The sequence below is a fragment of the Rhinolophus ferrumequinum genome, chromosome 11 (assembly GCF_004115265.2).
Source record: "Rhinolophus ferrumequinum isolate MPI-CBG mRhiFer1 chromosome 11, mRhiFer1_v1.p, whole genome shotgun sequence".
NCBI lineage: Eukaryota > Metazoa > Chordata > Mammalia > Chiroptera > Rhinolophidae > Rhinolophus > Rhinolophus ferrumequinum.
In genome coordinates this window covers 49,484,001-49,502,109 of record NC_046294.1, presented here as the reverse complement: position 1 = coordinate 49,502,109, position 18,109 = coordinate 49,484,001, and the positions used below count along the sequence as shown (strand labels likewise).

General features: G+C 40.3%; 1 protein-coding gene across 1 annotated transcript in view; it reads right to left on the bottom strand.

Annotated features, from left to right (window-relative positions):
* Positions 1-15,649, bottom strand: part of POLD3 (DNA polymerase delta 3, accessory subunit) — a 44,536-nt gene extending 28,887 nt beyond the window's left edge. The window contains exons 1-3 of the mRNA XM_033121700.1: positions 15,435-15,649; positions 13,407-13,462; positions 4,072-4,174 (exon numbers count right to left, since the gene is read on the bottom strand). Of these exons, the coding sequence (XP_032977591.1) occupies positions 4,072-4,174; positions 13,407-13,462; positions 15,435-15,494 (219 nt within the window). The 5' untranslated portion in view covers positions 15,495-15,649. The remainder of the gene's footprint in view (positions 1-4,071; positions 4,175-13,406; positions 13,463-15,434) is intronic.
* Between the last annotated feature and the right edge of the window lie 2,460 nt (positions 15,650-18,109).

Genomic DNA, 18,109 nt, shown 5'->3' with positions numbered 1-18,109 from the left:
TTTGGATGACAAAAAAATAAAAATGAAAACTTTACCAAAAGTACAAACACAAATGCTAAAGTGGAAAAATATCTGCAAGTTATACCACAAAGGGTTAATATATAGCTTCTAAAGTAGAGAAAACAAAGACTAGTAATCCTTTAGGTAAATAGGGAAGAGGTATGAACCAGACAGTTCACAGTAAAAGAAATGCAAATAACCCCAAAACATAGGACAATATGTGCTTTGCGGAAACAGGCAGTCACATACACTGCTGGCAGGAATGAAAACTGGAGAGCTATTTGGCAATGCCCAATGAAGTACATATACATCCTACTTCTAGGAACGTAACCTTAAAACACACTGGCAAACATATACAAAACACATGTACACTGAACTATGCACTGCAGCACTATTTGTAATAGCCAAAGATTGTAAATAACTCAAATAACTATCAATAAAGAACTACTGAATAAACTAAGGTCTGGCTGTTAATGTAGGGTCATATGGCTATAAAAAGGAATGCGGAATATTTCTATAACCACTATCGACTGATGCTCAGGACCTACTGTTAAGTAAAAAGAGCAAAGTGCAAAATAGGGTACAATGTATAAAAGCTTTTATCTAATAAAAGGGGTTAATATGAATATATATTTGCTTATATTAAAAATATACACAACAACAAAAACAATGGAAGGAGAATGCAAAACCAATAAAATTATTTGTAAGGAAAAAGAGAGAACCTAAAAATTCAAAGAGGGGGAAAAAACTGAATTTATTAATAACTAGATACTGAATTGGTGGTTTAACCAGAGAAGAGTTATTTCAATGGTTTCTAAAACACTGGCTGCTTGTGCGTCCCTAGTGGGGTATATCCTACAGACAAAAAGAACTACAAAGAGCCTTAACCTATTTTCAGTAATCATATTGTTAGTAAAAATATTGGTTTTGCTTTTCTAAATCTTGTATGTTTGGCTAAAGCAAATACATATTTATGTTAATATAGGAACTACCAAAATTCCCAACATAATATGAGAAAAGGGTAATATAAAATCAAGTAACTTTAAAAAAAATGTAATTGTAGATCTGAACTGGGAATATTAGTATGTTTTCATAATGCATTTTCTCTTAAAAAACAACACAGGCATTCTTAAAAATGTCATGTGCTGCAAAACTACCATAAAAATTACAGAGCTTATGACAGTATTAGGAAGAGTATTAGGAACTAACCACTCAAACCTATGCAACTTTGTAATAAGAGCCCTAAAAATAATAACTGGTACCTTCAGGAGAAAATCTGGACAGCCTAGACAGTTTGGTATGGCTACGTGCTGCCTCAGGATACTGAAAATGCATAAAAACGGCTCAGTGGAAATGAAAGCTTGCTGATGCTAAAGCAATGCACAACAGAGCAGAGCTCCAATTCAGTGGGTTCCTGTTAAAAGGAGGACACAGAATTAAGTTCAGTATCCAAAAACCCAGAGCCTGGCTGAGGGTAAGTCCCCGAGCTTTTCAGCAGTTAAAAGAAAAATATGGCTAGTTTTTGAGAGTAAGTTCTTTATAGAAAAATATCCGCCAATAAATGTAGAAGGAATGACAGAAGTAGAACACCATTTTGTAACTCCTTGTGAATTAATGATCTAGGCAATAATAAAAATCAATCTCAGCTAAAATCAGATGAAAAGCTAACGGGGAACTTCATAAAGGATGAATCAGGCTGACATCTGCAAACACAAAATAAGAATCAACCAAATGCTCCCTTCAAATGTTCACATAATTCTTTAGGAGACTCTCTGGGATGAAATTAGAAAGAGGCATTTACTTTCTATGTATTGTTAAACATTTTTTTACAATAATCACAACCATTGGAAAAATAAAAAGCATTTACAGTTTTAAAAATCAATACAAAGCCTATCATGTATTTTTTTCTTTCTAGAAACACAACTTAAAAAAGAATGGAAAGAAACAAGAACAAAACCTGAAAGTACGCTTAATCTGCCTTTCCGTAGGAGGGCTCCCTTTAAGGAAAACAGCGTGGGTAAACGCACTTGGTCAGTCATCCTACAGGTTCCAAAGAGTTGCTCGGTGGCGCTGTGTGGAGGGGCAGGCAGTACAGGATCCAAAATCTCCACAATCACTTCCACCACGGCAATGCTACTCTTGCTACATTTTTAATATGAAATATAATTAAGATTTCATTTGAAAGCATTCTGCTGCTTAAAAAAAAAAAAAGGTGGGCACAATTTAAATGCCCTCTTAAGTTTAAAAATAAAAGGCCTTTGTGATGACAGATAGGAAGCAATGTATTAGTGTTTGTTAAATAAAATTAATTTAACAACTAAAAAAAGGCCTTCATAAGCAAGCCACAGCATAGTTGTTTTTAACTGACATGGGTGACACATTGTTTTGAAAAATGGTCTCCAAAGAATGCACTGAGGAACACAATCTGAATGTACTTTCAGGAGTTCATCCAGGAATCCCCTGAACCCCAAAGACTATCCAAAAATGGAAAATTAAGAGCCGCTGTCATATGGCTTAGAATAAAAATCTACAACTTTATCTTAAAACATAAATTCTTAACCTTGGACCCTGCTCCAAAAGATGTGTGAACACTCAAGGTTTTATAAATATGTCAACTTATTAATTTTTCTTTCAGATTTTCAAAGGAATCAGTGACGAGAAAAAAAAAAAGAATAAAACACACTGCTTTAAAGGAACACAATGATTCCCAGGTAAAGAATTGACTATGACTAGACTGAAGGCATTGACCGGAGAGACAGAAGCAAGCTAGTTAACCCTTGGAAAGAAGCTAGTCAGAGGCACACTCGGGCAGCATCCATTCAAGAGCCACACAAAGAGCGGATTCTGGTGCCACGTTTACTTCTGAGACTAAATGAATCAAGTCTGCTTAATTTTGTGTTTCAGATATATGACATCTGATTCTACACTTGCAAATACCCTGATTATCACCTGGCTTGCCAAATAGCTTACCAACAAGAAAAGAAATTGCTGGTCAAAGAATACTCGTATAAAGGATCTGATGCCCCTGACAACCTTGTTTCTCCTTGTAAATTACTCAATTGTCATTCTAGATTTAAATCTCACATGCTTGGGACTCTGTTGCTATAAAACAAATCCAGTCAGTATTTTGATACATCAAGCTTCTGAACTTAGGAGTCTGAGGGAAAATCCAAAGGGCAGAGGAAAACTTCTATTATTAGTGATCGCTGAGCAGCCCTGATCCTCGAGCTGAGTTCTGTGGGGCTGCTGGTGGTGGTGGTGAGAGCAAAAGGACCTTCAGACAGGAGGCTTGGGGAGCTGAGAACAGAGGAGGTATGCCCTCCTTTTGGGAGGAAAACAGAGAGGAAGAAGTATCAAAGTTCCCAAGGATCAGTCTGGTGTAGAAGGAACGAGTTATCTCGGCAGAGCTTCTGGTGCTCATCAAGTCATGGGAGTAGCAGGATGATCCCTTTGCCCCTGGGAGGGATATGGAAGTAGCTAAGAAAAAGTCAGCAGACCCCAGAAAGCTCTGTGGTCAGAATGATGAAGATGCAGCAGTGACCTGAGTGGAGGGGCGACCACATACCAGAACAGACTCTAAAAAGATGCATGAAAATAAACATGTTCCCAACCCATACTTCTGCATTAGCTCAGCCCCCGGCCAATACCCTCATCCTTCAGCCTCTTAAACATAAGCCTACTAAAATGAATGCTCAAATCGAAGTCAATTTCAGTTAAAAAAAATAAAATTATTCTTTCTGAACACCTGCATGTGTGGCTTGACATTTTGAACAGGATGGAAACCAACCCGCATTGTCCCTAATATACCTTCAAGGGGAATAACAGAAGCAGCCTCCTAATGTCTTATTGCCCAGGAAAACTGCGTAACAAATATAGTCTCTGCATCACAGCCAAGACATTACCAAAACTTCTCAGAGTTTTAGGCTGAGTCTGAAAATCCAAAATAATCATCTTCAAGTAGCTTTTTTAAACTTCCATAATACTAAATCTTGGTTTTTCTCCCCTATCTTGTTATTTAACAGTTTATAGTTCAAACATATTTAAGCTCATGATAAGATTCTGAGAACTCACCGAATATCCATTCTGAATGAGACTGCCAGATACTAAATAGGTGACATGCAGTTGGGCTCCTGAATTTTCCTTTCGCTTCCTTTCAACATAGTCATACAGCATCCTGTTCCAAACAAAGGGACAAGAAAGTCATTAATAAGAGTTTTTACCTCATCAACTCTTAATTTGTGACTTAAACGTCAGGTATATTAAATCTGATAGTCCATCAAATTTTCTACAGAATTTTTGCTCAGTTTATGGACAGAGCAAAAAGTTGGGGTCAACTTATCAAGTTGGCACAATGACCCAGTAAGTAACTGAAATAAATCTAGTAATAGGCCAAGAGGGACTGAACCTGCAATAAAACAGTGACAATGACATATAATGAATAGAACACACAACCAAGAATAAGTTCAGTCACTGTCTAGCTATGCGATCCTGGATAAGTTAATTCATTTTTCTAGGCCTCTTAATATCCTGAGGTATAAAACGGGAGGGCAGTACTAGACCAGTGATTCTTTTAACCTGGGATTCATGTGGCCATCTATAACCCTTCACCCCCAAAATTTTAAGTAAAACGTATATGTGCTTTTTGGAGGGGAGACAGTTCAGGGTTTTCAATAGTTTCACAAGAGATCTTTACTCCAAAACATTAAGAACCACTAAGTAGATGATCACAAATGTCCAGCTTTGAAATTCCAGTTTTATGATCACTCAGATTCAATGTTGTTTCAGAACTGCAGAATGTAACAGCTTATTCACACTGCCCAGTATTCAGAGTATTCATTAATCTGAGATTGCCAAATGCTCCATGTAAAAATAATGTTGCTTTTAATAACATCCCTAAATTCAATTTTTATCCTCGTAAAGTATCAGAAGTTGGCTCCCCTCAATAACTTACAGATTTTGTAACAAAAACAACAACAAAAGAGACATACGTGCCTTTTAAGAAACATATATTAAGTCTCTATAACATGTTACACTTCTGCCAAGAACAGCTGGAAACTCAAAAATTCCAAGGGAAACTCAACCTACACTGTTGACCACTCTTCTTGAAGTATCTGCTCTTAGCTTCCATGATCCTGTGCCTTACTGAGTCCCCTGGCACCCCTCGAACAGCCTCTGCTCCATTTCCTGCACAGACTTAACTACCTCCTCCGTTTCCGTAATAGTTGGGGTTTTGTATATTAGAGTGACCAAATATCCAGGTCTGCCTGGATTTGAGGGGAGTTTCCTGAGACACGGACTCTTAGTGCTAAAACCGCCAGTCCTGGACAGACCCGGATGGTTGGTCTATTTCATTCATCCCCATGGCTTCACTTATTCCAGACACCATCACTGCTCAAAGCCAGAAATCTGGGAGTCATTATCCTTCGCTTCTCCGTAGCCAGTGAGTTGCCAAATCTCATCAGTTCTCCCTCCCAAGTAATTCTTGACTCCATGCCCTCCAAATCTCTTAACTGGACTATTTCAATTCCAAGTGTCAGTTCTGCCCCCTCCCCACCAACATTATCCATGAGGCTGCCATAGTAAAGTGTTAAAAATACAAATCAACTCATTCAGTCAACAAAATTTTACTGAGTAGATACTTTATGTTCTGTGCCTTAGGGATAGAGCAATGAACAAAGCAGTCAAAGTTTCCAACCTTTGAGAGCTTAAATTGTAGAAAAGAGAGACAAACAAGTAAGTACGAGGTGTGATCACAAAATACGGTGAATGCTGCTGCCGAGTGCCATCCAATGGAAAGGCAGGGATTTTTGATACGGGAAGTGGCCCGTTGAACCTTAGTAACAGTGTGTGACAAGTTCCAACTTGTTTGGTGCAGTCAGTCGGATGTGAGCTACGGTTGAGAGAAGGTGTATTTTAAAGTGCCATAAATCATCCTCCATCATGACAATGCTCCATGTCACACATCGCTTCTGGTACAGCAATTTCTGTCAAATGAAAACATTATAGTGTGTTCTCATCCACCTTAATCACTGGATCTGGCACCGTGCGACTTCCAGCTCTTTCCCAAAGACAAAATCATTCAGGACATTGAGGCAGCCACGACAGCACAACAAAAGACACTCACAAAAGAGGACTTCCAGAATTTCAGCGAGTGGCAAGAATGACGGGATAAGTGTGTTTAATGTGAGGGGGAGTATTATGAGGGGGATTAATGGCAATGTATCTTTTACTATAATAAACTGGTTTTTTTAATTTAAACATACACTATACTGTTTGATCACACCATGTAAATATATGTTAGATGGTAGTAAATCTATGGGGGAGTAATGGAGAGTGCCCGAGAAGAAGTTTGCTAATTTATATTAGGTAATTAGGGAAGGCTTCATGAGCAGCGCCCTGTGGGAACTAAGGAAGCCACCTCTCTGGATCTCCTGAGGGAAGAATGCTCCAGGCAGAGAGAACGGCAAATGCAAAGTTCCTGCAGCAAGAATGTAGGCAAGGTCCAAGGAACAGAAAGGAGGCAAGTGTGCTGAAGCAGAGTAAGGAAGAAGAGTGGTGGCAGAGAGAGCCGAGCCAAGTGTCAGACATGCAGAACTTGAAGCAACGAGGTCATTAGAAGGTTTAGAGCAGAAATACCATGATCTCACCTTTCAGAAGGATCCCTGATTGCTGTGTGGAGAATACAGTGCCGAGAGTCAAGGGAGAAAGCAGGGAGACCACTTAGGAGGCTACTAAGGTAATCCAGGCTAGAGATGATGGTGGCTCAGACTAGGGGGCAGCAATGGAGGTAGTACATTAGTGGATGAATTCTGGGTGAACTTAAAGGGAGAAACAACAGTATTTGCTGATGGATTGATCGTGGGGTATGAGAGAAAAGAAGTCAAGGATGACTGGACTAAGCAACTCAAAGAATAAAATTGTCATTCACTGAGATGGGGAAAAGCAGAAGTAGGTGTGGGGCAGAAATCAGGAATTAGCTTTTGGGGCATGTGAAGTCTGAGATACCTACTGGTCATTAAGTGATGCTGAAAAGTAGCTGAATATTCCTTTTCAAAAATGTTCAGTAGCTCCCTACCCCGTAAGGATCAGCTCCAACGCCCTGGCAATGACATGCAAGGCCCTTGTCCTGGCCTGTTCTCTCTCACCGTTCGGCCACACACACACTGTTTTCAGCTGCATGAAACACTCTGCAGTTTCCCTTGCTCCTTTATATGTCATGTCCCTCCTCCTGCCTGGAATACTCTTCTCAGCCTCATCCACCTAATTCCTCATCAAGACAGCGCCTCAGTTCTGGGCTCCTTTGGGAAGCCTTCCCTAACACCACAGGCCCGCAGGGTACCCCTGCCTCTAATCTCTAACAGAGCCTATCCCACATCTGTTATTATAGCACTTACCACACTGTATTCTAACTAGTTTATGTATCTGCCATCCCCCCTAAACTATAAGCTCCTGGAGGACAAAAATGTGCCCTATTTAGCATTGTTGTTAATTCCTCTATATCTTGTTCTCTTTTAGTGTTTCCTTCCATGCAGCAATTATGTTAGGAAAGACAGGGTAACAGCAATTCATGAACATTTTGGTTTATTTATGCTAGTTAGGATCATGCTAATAGAAGAAATGCTAGGCAGGTACCACGCCCAAGATGCTCTCAAGCTTGCTGGCTAAATAATTATCTACAACTTGTAGTCTTGCCTATATCATCACAGATGTCCTCTATGGACTTGTCTCCCCAAATCAACCCCAGTCCTTTTATATTAACAGGAACATCAAAACTACACACACTCTTTCTGAAAAAAACAATTTCTGCATACCTTTAGAATCTCTAAGACATGTTTATCTAATTTGATCACACCATTTTATTTTATCAACAAAATATGCAAAACATTTTTAAATATGAGTGATTAACATATGTGAGTTCCTTTTTTTTTTTTAATCTTTTATTTATTTTAAGTGTGTTTTTCCAGGACTCATCAGCTCCAAGTCAAGTAGTTGTTTCAATCTAGTTGTGGAGGGCGCAGCTCACAGTGGCCTATGTGGGGCTCGAACTGGCAACCTTGTTGTTAAGAGCACTGCGCTCTAACCCACTGAGCTAACCAGCCGCCTCCATATGTGAATTCTTACAAGATGCACTTCCTATAGACATGATTAACGATATCATCTCATCTTAATTCACTTTCTTTCCTCATCAGTTCCACTTATAATTTCCTCCCAAACACAGTGTTTATTGTACACTACTCTCCCAACCCAATTTAATTCCTTCACAGCATTTTTACAACCTTAAATTATCTTGTATAAATTAGTGATGAGTAGGACCTTGTCTGTCAGGTTTGCTGTTTTACGACAGAGCTGAAAATAATGCTAAAAATATAGTAAGAACTGAAGAAAAATACTTCTTTAATGAATCCATGCAAATCAATAACAATCATGCCCAGTCACCGCCCTCAGTGCCAACACTGATACTTCAAATGCTTCCACTATAGGTAAAATAAGGAAAGGTGACAGGACACTCCAGTCTCAATTTTCTCATCTGTTAAGAGAGATTAATAACACCCATTGCACTGGATTGTTATAAAGATTATGTGGGATAAATCTTTGTGAAAATATCTACCACAGTGCTTAGTATTCGTTCAACAAATATTTATTGTCACCTCATATGAGCTAGGCACTGAAGAAGCAATGACTGTGGAATACCATATTTTCCGAAAGTGGCTACAACAAGCATCTCCTATTCCACATACTCTTCTACAGACACCCAGAGAGAGGCGGACTCCATCACCTCCCCTTGAACCTGGGAGAGCTAGTGATTCATTTTAACCAAAAGAATAAAGCAGATATGACACTGCTTGACTTCTGAGGCAACCAGCTTCTGCCTTGTGCTGGAGAACGAGCATTTGGAGTCCTGAGCTGCTGTGTAAGAAGTCCAACTACCCAGAGACACCATGCTCTGAGAACCCAGACCAGACAGAAAGATCATATGCAATGTCTGCTCAACAGCCTCAGCCCAAGTCCCCCTGGCCAGCACCCATTGCCAGACGTGTCCACAAAGAAGCCTATCGATGACAGAGGGCTCCGCCGGCTGAGACTTCCCAGCCGAGAAACCAGACATCACGGAGCAGAGACAAGTTCTTTTCACTGTGCCCTGCCCAAATTCCAGACCAAAAACATCTATGAGCATAATAAAACAGTTGTTTCAAGCCACTAAATTTTGAAGTAATTTGTTATATAGCAATAGTAACTGGAACAGTGATGAACTTAAATGTGTTCCCTGCATTCAGGAGATTATATTCTGGGGGGCGGGCATACAATAAGCAAGAAAATGTCAGACAGTAATAGGAATTATGAAAGGCTGGATCAACTGGATAGCCATGTGCAAAGGAAAGCAGTCGTTTCCTTACAGCATCTACAAAATGATTCCTAGAAAAAATAGTGACTACACATTTTAGTGCTTGTTTAAAATTAGCTTGAGCCAATACCTAATTTGAAAATTATAGTGTATTCTTATTGTGAGACTTGAGGCATTTTTTAATGTTAACAAGCACTTGATTCATAGAAACCTTAAATATAGTGATAATTATTGGTGTAGGAACTAAAACTACAAAACTTTTAGAAGAAAACACACAAGTCTTCATGACCTTGGTTGGGTTAGGCGAAGCCATCTTAGATACTATATAAAACATACAATCAACAAAAGAAAAAAAATAAATTGGACTTCATCAACAATAAAAACTTTTGTGCTTCAAAGGACACCATCAATAGCCCACAGAACGGGAGAAAATTTTTGCAAAAAGACAAACAACCGAATGAAAAAATCAGCAAAGGATCATAAAAAACATTTCTCCAAAGAAGATATACAAATGTCTAAAAAGCACATGAAAAGATGATCAAATTCATTTGTCATTAGGAAAATGCAAATCAAAACCATACTGATACCACTTCACACCCACTAGGACGGCGAAAATAAAAAAGACAGGGTCGGCCTGCTGGCTCAGACGGTTGGAGCTCCATGCTCCTAACTCCGAAGGCTGCCTGCCGGTTTGATTCCCACATGGGCCAGTGGGCTCTCAACCACAAGGTTGCCAGTTCGACTCCCACAAGGGATGGTGGGCTGCGCCCCCTGCAACTAGCAATGGCAACTGGACCTGGAGCTGAGCTGCGCCCTCCACAACTAAGATTGAAAGGACAACAACTTGAAGCTGAATGGCACCCTCCACAACCAAGATTGAAAGGACAACAACTTGACCTGGAAAAAAGTCCTGGAAGTACACACTGTTCCCCAATAAAGTCCTGTTCCCCTTCCCCAATAAAATCTTAAAAAAAAAATAAAATAAAAATTAAAAAAAAATAAAAAAGACAGATAATCAAGGGATGAAAAGAATATGGAGAAATTGGAACCCTCATACATTGCTGGAGGGATTGTAAAATAGCGTGGCCACTTTAAAAATAGTTCATCTTGGGCCGGCCCGGTGGCTCAGGCGGTTAGAGCTCCATGCTCCTAACTCCGAAGGCTACAGGTTCGATTCCCACATGGGCCAGTGGGCTCTCAACCACAAGGTTGCCGGTTCAACTCCTTGAGTCCCGCAAGGGATGGTGCGCTGTGCCCCCTGCAACTAAAATTGAACACGGCACCTTGAGATGAGCTTCCGCTGAGCTCCCGGATGGCTCAGTTGGTTGGAGCACAGGCTCTCAACCACAAGTCCTATTCCCCTTCCCCAATAAAAAAAAAAAAAAAAGTTAAAAAAAAAAAAAAATAGTTCATCAGTTCCTCCAAATGCTAAATACAGATTTATCATTTGACCCAAAAACTCCAGTCCTACTCATATACCCAAAAGAACTGAAAACACATGTATGCACAAAAACTTGTACTCAATTTTTCATAGTAGCACCATTAATAACACCCAATGTGGAAACAACCTAAATGTCCATCAACTGATGAATAGATAAACAAAATGTGGTATGTCCATATTCGGGGTTGAATTGTTTCTCCCTTCCCCCTCAAAAAAAGGTATGTTAAAGTCCTAACTGCCAGTACTTCAGAATGTGACCTTATTTGGAAATGGCATCACTGCGGATGAGGTCATGTTGGAGGTGGTGGGCTCCTAATCTAGAATGACTGCTATCCTTAGAAAACGTCCATGTGAAGACACAGACACAGAGAGAATGCTATGAGACAACAAAGGCAGAGACTGGGGGTTATGCAGCTACGAGCCAAGGAAAGCCAAAGATTGCCGGTAAACCCCCAACAGCTAGGAAGAGGCAAGGAGGGATTCTTCCCTACAGGTTTCAGAGGGAGCGTGGCCCTGCTGACACCTTAATTTTGGACTGCCAGCCTCCAGAACTTTGAGAGACAATAAAAGTCTGTGTTTTTAAGCCACCTAGTTTGTACTACTGTTATGGCAGCCCTAGGAAACTAACACCACATAATGGAATAATTCAGCCATAAAAAGGAATGAAGTATCTTTTTATGGTACTTCAGGCAAGCCCTCAAATAACATCGTTTGGTTGTAATGGTGATGAGATGTCCTAGGAACTTAACTCTTGTTTGTATCAATTAGCCTATGATAAAATTTGTTTCATTATAAGTCATTTCACTTAAGGTCACAGAACCTATCGACCACATTATGTGAAGACTTATTGTACTGATACATGGTCAAACCTTGAAAACATTATGCTACGTGAAAGAAACCAGGCACACAAGTTTACATGTTACATGATTCCCTTTAGATGAAATGTTCAGAATAAGCAAATCTATAGACTGAGAAAATAGTTCCTAGGGCTAGGGGTAGAGAACTATGGGAAAATGGAGAGTGACTTCTAATAGATACGGGGTTCCTTTTTAGGGTGAAAATGTTCTAAAATTAAGTGTAGTGATGGCTGCACAATTCTGGAAATATAATAAAACTACTGACTTACACATTTTCAATGGGTGAGTTGCATGGTACCTGAATTATATCTCTCAATTAAGCTGTTAGAAAAAATAACGAAAGAAATACATGTGACAAAAAGTTAGGGAGGGGTGGGGATACTTGAAATAGAGCATTAGGGGAGGGCTGTTCCAAGAAGTAATGTGTGAAATTTGAGCTGAAACCTGGAGGATCAGGACAGGTGGGAAAAGAGCATTCCAGGCAGAGGGAATGGTGCAAATGTCCTAGGGTGAGAACGAGCTTGGCATATTTGAGAAACAGAAAGGCAAGCATGGCTAGAGTATAAGAGAAATAGAGACTGGGGATGAAATTAGCACACAGGCAACGATAGTGTGTTAATTCTATAAAAATTATAGATAATTAGGGTAGCTACAGTAAAATTGCAGGCAATTTTATTGCATCTCCAATATGTACCTTTAAATCCAAACAAGCTTATATAGTAATAATTACTTCATTTTATATTTAAACATCCATACCCACCACAAAGAATTACTCTTATAGGTGTCCATTCCCAAAATTACCTGAACCTCTTGGGTTTGGGACAGGACTGGTCTTAGCAACGGTAATCTTAGTCAAAATCTGTCCAAATGCATCCCTGTGCAAATTGTTTCAGGTCGCGAAGGCATAAACATCCAGTCAAAATCAGACTCCTAGATCTATCAAACAGCAACACAAATAAAGCCAAATCAACCCATTCTAGAGATCAGGGATTTTCTAAGACTCATGGAACATTCCTACGATTCAAGGAATAGGGAAAAATCAGACCACCTTCAGAAAACAAGCTAAATGAAGTATTTGACTCAATATGTGTGTCAGCCTGTTCACCAACTCCTCCCTTCCTTTGGGGCATAAACAACATCTGCACATTTACAGGTCAAGAAATTTTGAAGTGAATTACAAAATTTCCCTTTTGGCCTCACATTGGACTACAAGCTTCAGCAAGGAAAGGTGATATAGCAAAATTCATGAAGGGCAGTGCTCTACACCATCCTAACCACTCCCCTTTTTAGTTTCACTTAAATCGTTGTCCCCATTTTCTACTGTTACACATACAGCTTGTGTCAAACACCTGTTGACCTCATTATGGAGGTATTTCAATAACACCCAGAGATGGGCCTAAGGAGCATGTGTGACAATGTCATGAAGCTGTAAGATACCAGACATAAATCTGAGATAGAAACAGAACTGGCTAGCCCATTTAATAAATATGAAATAACAAAGTGATGTCAACCAGTGGGCAAGACTACACATAAAGTCAGTAAATGTATTAGCACACATTTGCACACAAGTCTACTAACCTCCTGAATAACAGACAAAAGTAGTAAGATGTAGTAAAAATAATATTCTTTCCCATTTTCTCAGGGGGAAAAAAAAAGTTCTAACCTAGAGGCTATCTGTAAAGCCAAAAACGCAAAACAACACAAAACAAAAAACAAGCAAAGCAAGACTCCACTGTGATTAAAATTAGTAGTAAATTGGACTTACTGTTTGGCCTGGTTAACATGAACACCTAGTGTATAGCTCAGCCATTTGTATGTCACCTGCAAGAAAAAGAACTTTTTTAAATGTTTTATTAGATGACTCCGGAGTACAGGTCAATTCTAAAGGCTCCTAAAGATTCCTACTCTTAGATGATTATGCCTTATAAATAATACTAAATACCATTTGTCATGCAGGGTGTCATGCTGGGTCTCAGCTCCCGCTCCCCACATAAGAACGCAGGACATCATGAGGCCAAAAAGGAACACCCACAGAGCCATAGATAGGGGAGTCATACCACTATAGTCTCGCTGGCGGCATCCGCCGTGCTAACTGCAATCCGCGCCTGCTAGCTCAGCCTCCATCTTCTTGCTAGCCCCCATTGGCTGCTAGCGTAGCCACAGCAGTTATATTAGTGGCCAATGGCTCACTGGTTACAGCTGACGGCCAACTAGCCACAGGTGATGGCCATCCAATCACAGTTGATGACCATTTACTGCCTGAGTGAGCACCTTTCCACATGAGGCCGAGAGCCTGGAAACCACTCCTGGCTCTGTCCCCCACTATCCCAGTTTTACCAAGAACCATCCATCTGGGCAGGCAAGACTGACATATTTATCTTAACAAATACTAAAAAGCTTGTTTTACACCAATCAACGCAAAGAGTCTAAAGAGGAAGGCTTACACCGTGTTTCCCTGAAAATAAGACCTAGCCGGACCATCGGCTCTAATGCATCTTTTGGAACAAAAATTAATATAAAGACCCGGTATTATATTTATTACATTATATTATACTATATTATATTATAAGACCGGGTCTTATATTAAAATAGTATTATAGCATATTATATTATAAGACCCGGTCTTATATAATATTATTAATTTTTGCTCCAAAAGATGCATTAGAACTGGTGGTCCAGCTAGGTCTTATTTTCAGGGAAACATGGTATATACATCAAAGAAAAAGTTCTTATTTTTCTTACACTCCATGTTTTGCTTTTTTTATTTCACATTCTGCCCTTTTTGTTTTGGGGGCCTCCACCGAAAACAATCCTAAAACTCACCCAGAAGCTAGATTACTTTGAAGTGTATGAGTCAGAAAAACTTCTAAGGATAGTTGCAGCCATACAAACATTAAAGAAACAGGTGGTGCATGGGTCAGGAAATGAATGGGGTGGATGGATTCTGTATCAGAGGTTAGACTGGGAACTCCGGGGGTCAAGCCTAGAGCTTCCATCCTTCCCTAGCTCTACTGTCACTCCTCTCTCCAAAGTCTTCCAATTCAAAATGCTGAGTTTCCAGTAACTGGAAGTATTACATAGGTTAGGCAAAGACAGTGTGATGTGTAACATAAGAAAGCATTAGCAACAGAGACGGCCCGAAGTTGGTAAACTGCCTATCCCTTACTAGCCACAAATAAAGAAGTTAGTTGGCCCCTCTGCTTCAACTGCCTTTCTAAGAATACTTCTACCGACCTCTGGCTGGGTCACTGCATAGATGAAATGCAATAATGTGTGTCCAAAGCTCACAGGAGGCACTCAATCCTCACACTGGCAAAGTGTATTCACATCCACTGTCCCACTTGATCTTTACCCTTCCTGAGACAGGTCAAGCCTGTATCAATACCAGATTTCCAGTAAGAGGAAACCGACTGCTGGAAGGTCAAACAGCTTGTCACTTAAAACCCGTGCAACTTCCTCAACTGTAAACTTGGAGCTTTAAATTCCAACCACCTTATCAGACAGGTGTAGAGACGCCTTAGAAATATTATCAATCGATGCTCCTCCCTCCACGGCCCCTAGTCTGTGCAGCGCCCAGCACGCCCACCCAATGGACGCGGACTTGCGCGCGCGCCTGAGGCCCTCTCTGTCGAGTCTTCGCTTGCCCTGGCGCGTGGGGGGACCTGTTTCCCTCCGCCAGTCCCCACGAGAACACACGCAGAGGGGTCAAGGCTCCCACCGCCCTCGCCGGGCCCAGGACCCCCGTCCTAGCTCCCCAGTCGCACGCCCGAGTTCCCCAGTCCTAGCTCCTCACGATCTTGTTCTGGTCCATGACGAACTCGTCTATATTTTCCAGATAAAGCTGGTCCGCCATGGTGCTGCAGCGCCGCGCCCCGCAGTCTCTGAGCTCCCCGCGCCGCCACAACCGCAGCTCCCGCCGGCGGGAAACGTCTTTCCTCCAACCCTGGGCCGGGGTCGTCTCCCAGAGCAACGGAAAGACGCGCTACGGCGGCCGCCTGGGGGCCAAACTAGTCTGAGAGATGGCGCTTGGCGAAGTAGGTGGAGCTAGTCGGAGCGGGCGGAAGTGAGGAGCTAGGAGGGCGGGCGTGGTCTGGGGCGGGCTGTCTGTGGAGCCGATTCAAATGTTACCTCTGCCACTTAGTCACTGACGCGGGGAAAATACCTGACCTCTAGGAGCCACAGTCTTTCCATCTGTAAATTGATGAAAGAATCCTTGCCTTTTCATACCTTTATTCAACAAATATTTATCAAGTACCTATTCTGTTGCAGGCGCTTGTTAGGCACGGGGGACACAGCAATAAACAACAAAGTAATAAATACGGTAATTTTAGTTGAGTGATGCCAGCTGGGATAAAGTACTGCTTGTTATAATCTCTCAGAATTGAGAAATTAGGAAAGGTTTTTCAGAAGAGAGAGGCAGTGTTTCGAATAGAGGCAGGAGTATTTGCTGGGAAGAGAAAAGAGTTCATAGTAGTTGGGCTGTTGGGGAGAAAGGCCAATGACGAGAGACGAGACTTGGGAGAAGCCAAATCATGATGCCTCTACAAGGCTGTGCGAAGGGGCACATGAACTTTATGCTCAGGAAAAGTTTTCAGGTTGGGGAATTTCAACTAAAATTTCTCCTAACATCAGTTAAAAAACCCTTAATAATTAACTTAAGCATTCGCCAGTGTAGTTCAATATGGCGGCATAGTGGATAACCTGCAGCCTCTAAGTTAGACCCTGGATTTGAATCCTGGTTTGGGTATTTGTGTGATCTTAAGTAAGTTATTTAACCACTGCACGCCCATTTTGCAATCTATAAGATGGAAATAATAATATTACCCACTTCAAAGTTTTCTGGCACCATGCATTCATTCAAGACAGCTGGTAAAAGCCTACTAAGAGCCAGGCACCGTTCTGGGTGTTGGGGTGCTAGGCATACAGCTGTGATTAATAATACGTGGAGTCTGTTCACATGTAGCTTACATTCTCCTGAAGATATTTAAGTGAGGGATGGTAGTGGCTGAACATAGGATAATGGTAGTAGAAATTGAGAGAACTGAGTGACTTGGGTTTTCTTTTTAGAGTCAGCAAAACCGGATGATGAATTAGATGAGTAGAGCGTAGGAAAGACAGGAATCAAGAAAAATACTAGATTTGGAACCTTAATTTTTAAGTAAATGGTGATGCTTTGTCTACTGAGATGTGAAAGACTGAAAGAGCAAATGAGAATATTAAAGAATTCTATTTGGCTAGAGTTATAAATGAGATAATATACATAAAACCCTCATATTTACTGACACACAAAATCAATAACATTTGGCTATTACATTACGGTATATTAGGCATACTGTACCAGGTGCTTTTTTTTTTTCTTTTTCCTAACTCTTTTAAAATTAATTTATTAGGATGACATCGGTTAGTAAAATTACATAGGTTTCAAGTGTACAATTCTATAACACATCATCTGTACAAATGCATATTGCATTGTGTGTTCACCACCCAAAATCAAATCTCTTTGTGTCACCAGATGTTTGATATTCTTTACCCTTTTCTACCTCCCTCTCCCCACTTTCCCTCTGGTAACCACCAAACTGTTGTTTGTGTTTATGAGTTTTTGTTTGTTTGTCTTGTTCATTTAGTGATTTCAATTTTATATCCCATATAATGAGTGAAGTCATATGGGTCTTGGCTTTTTCTGTCTGACTTATTTTGCTTAATCTCAAGATCCATCCATGTTGTTGCAAATGACAGTATTTCATCTTTTCTTATAGCTGAGTAATATTCCATTGTATGTATGTACCAGATCTTCTTTATCCAGTCACCCATTGAAGGACATTTCAATTGTTTCCATGTCTTGGTCACCATGAATATGCTGCTATGAACATAAGGGTACATATATCTTTATGGATAAATGTTTTCAATTTTGGGGGATAGATACCCAGAAGAGGGATTGCTAGGTCATATGGTAATTCTATTCCTAATTTTTTGAGGAACCTCCATAATATTTTCCATAGTGGCTGTACCAATTTACATTCTCACCAGCAGTGTATGAGGGTTCCTTTTTCCCCATAACCTCTCCCACACTTGTTGATAATAGCCATTGTTATCTTCTTGATAATAGCCATTCTAACAGATGTGAGGCAGTATCTTATTGTGACTTTGATTTGTATTTCCCTAATAGCTAGTGAAGTTGAGCATATTCTCATATACACATATCTGTTGGCAGTTCGTATGTCTTTGGGAGAAGTGTCTATTCAGGTCCTCTGCCCATTTTTTAATCAGATTTTTTTTTGTTGTTGAGTTGTATGAGCTCTTTATATATTTTAGATATTAACCCCTTATCACAGGTGTTGTTTGCAAATATCTTCTCCTATTTGGCTGGTTGCCTCTTTGTTTTGTTGATGTTTCTTTTGCTATGCAGAAGCTTTTCAATTTGAAACAATCCCATTCATTTATTTTTGCTTTATCTTCCCTTGCCTTTGA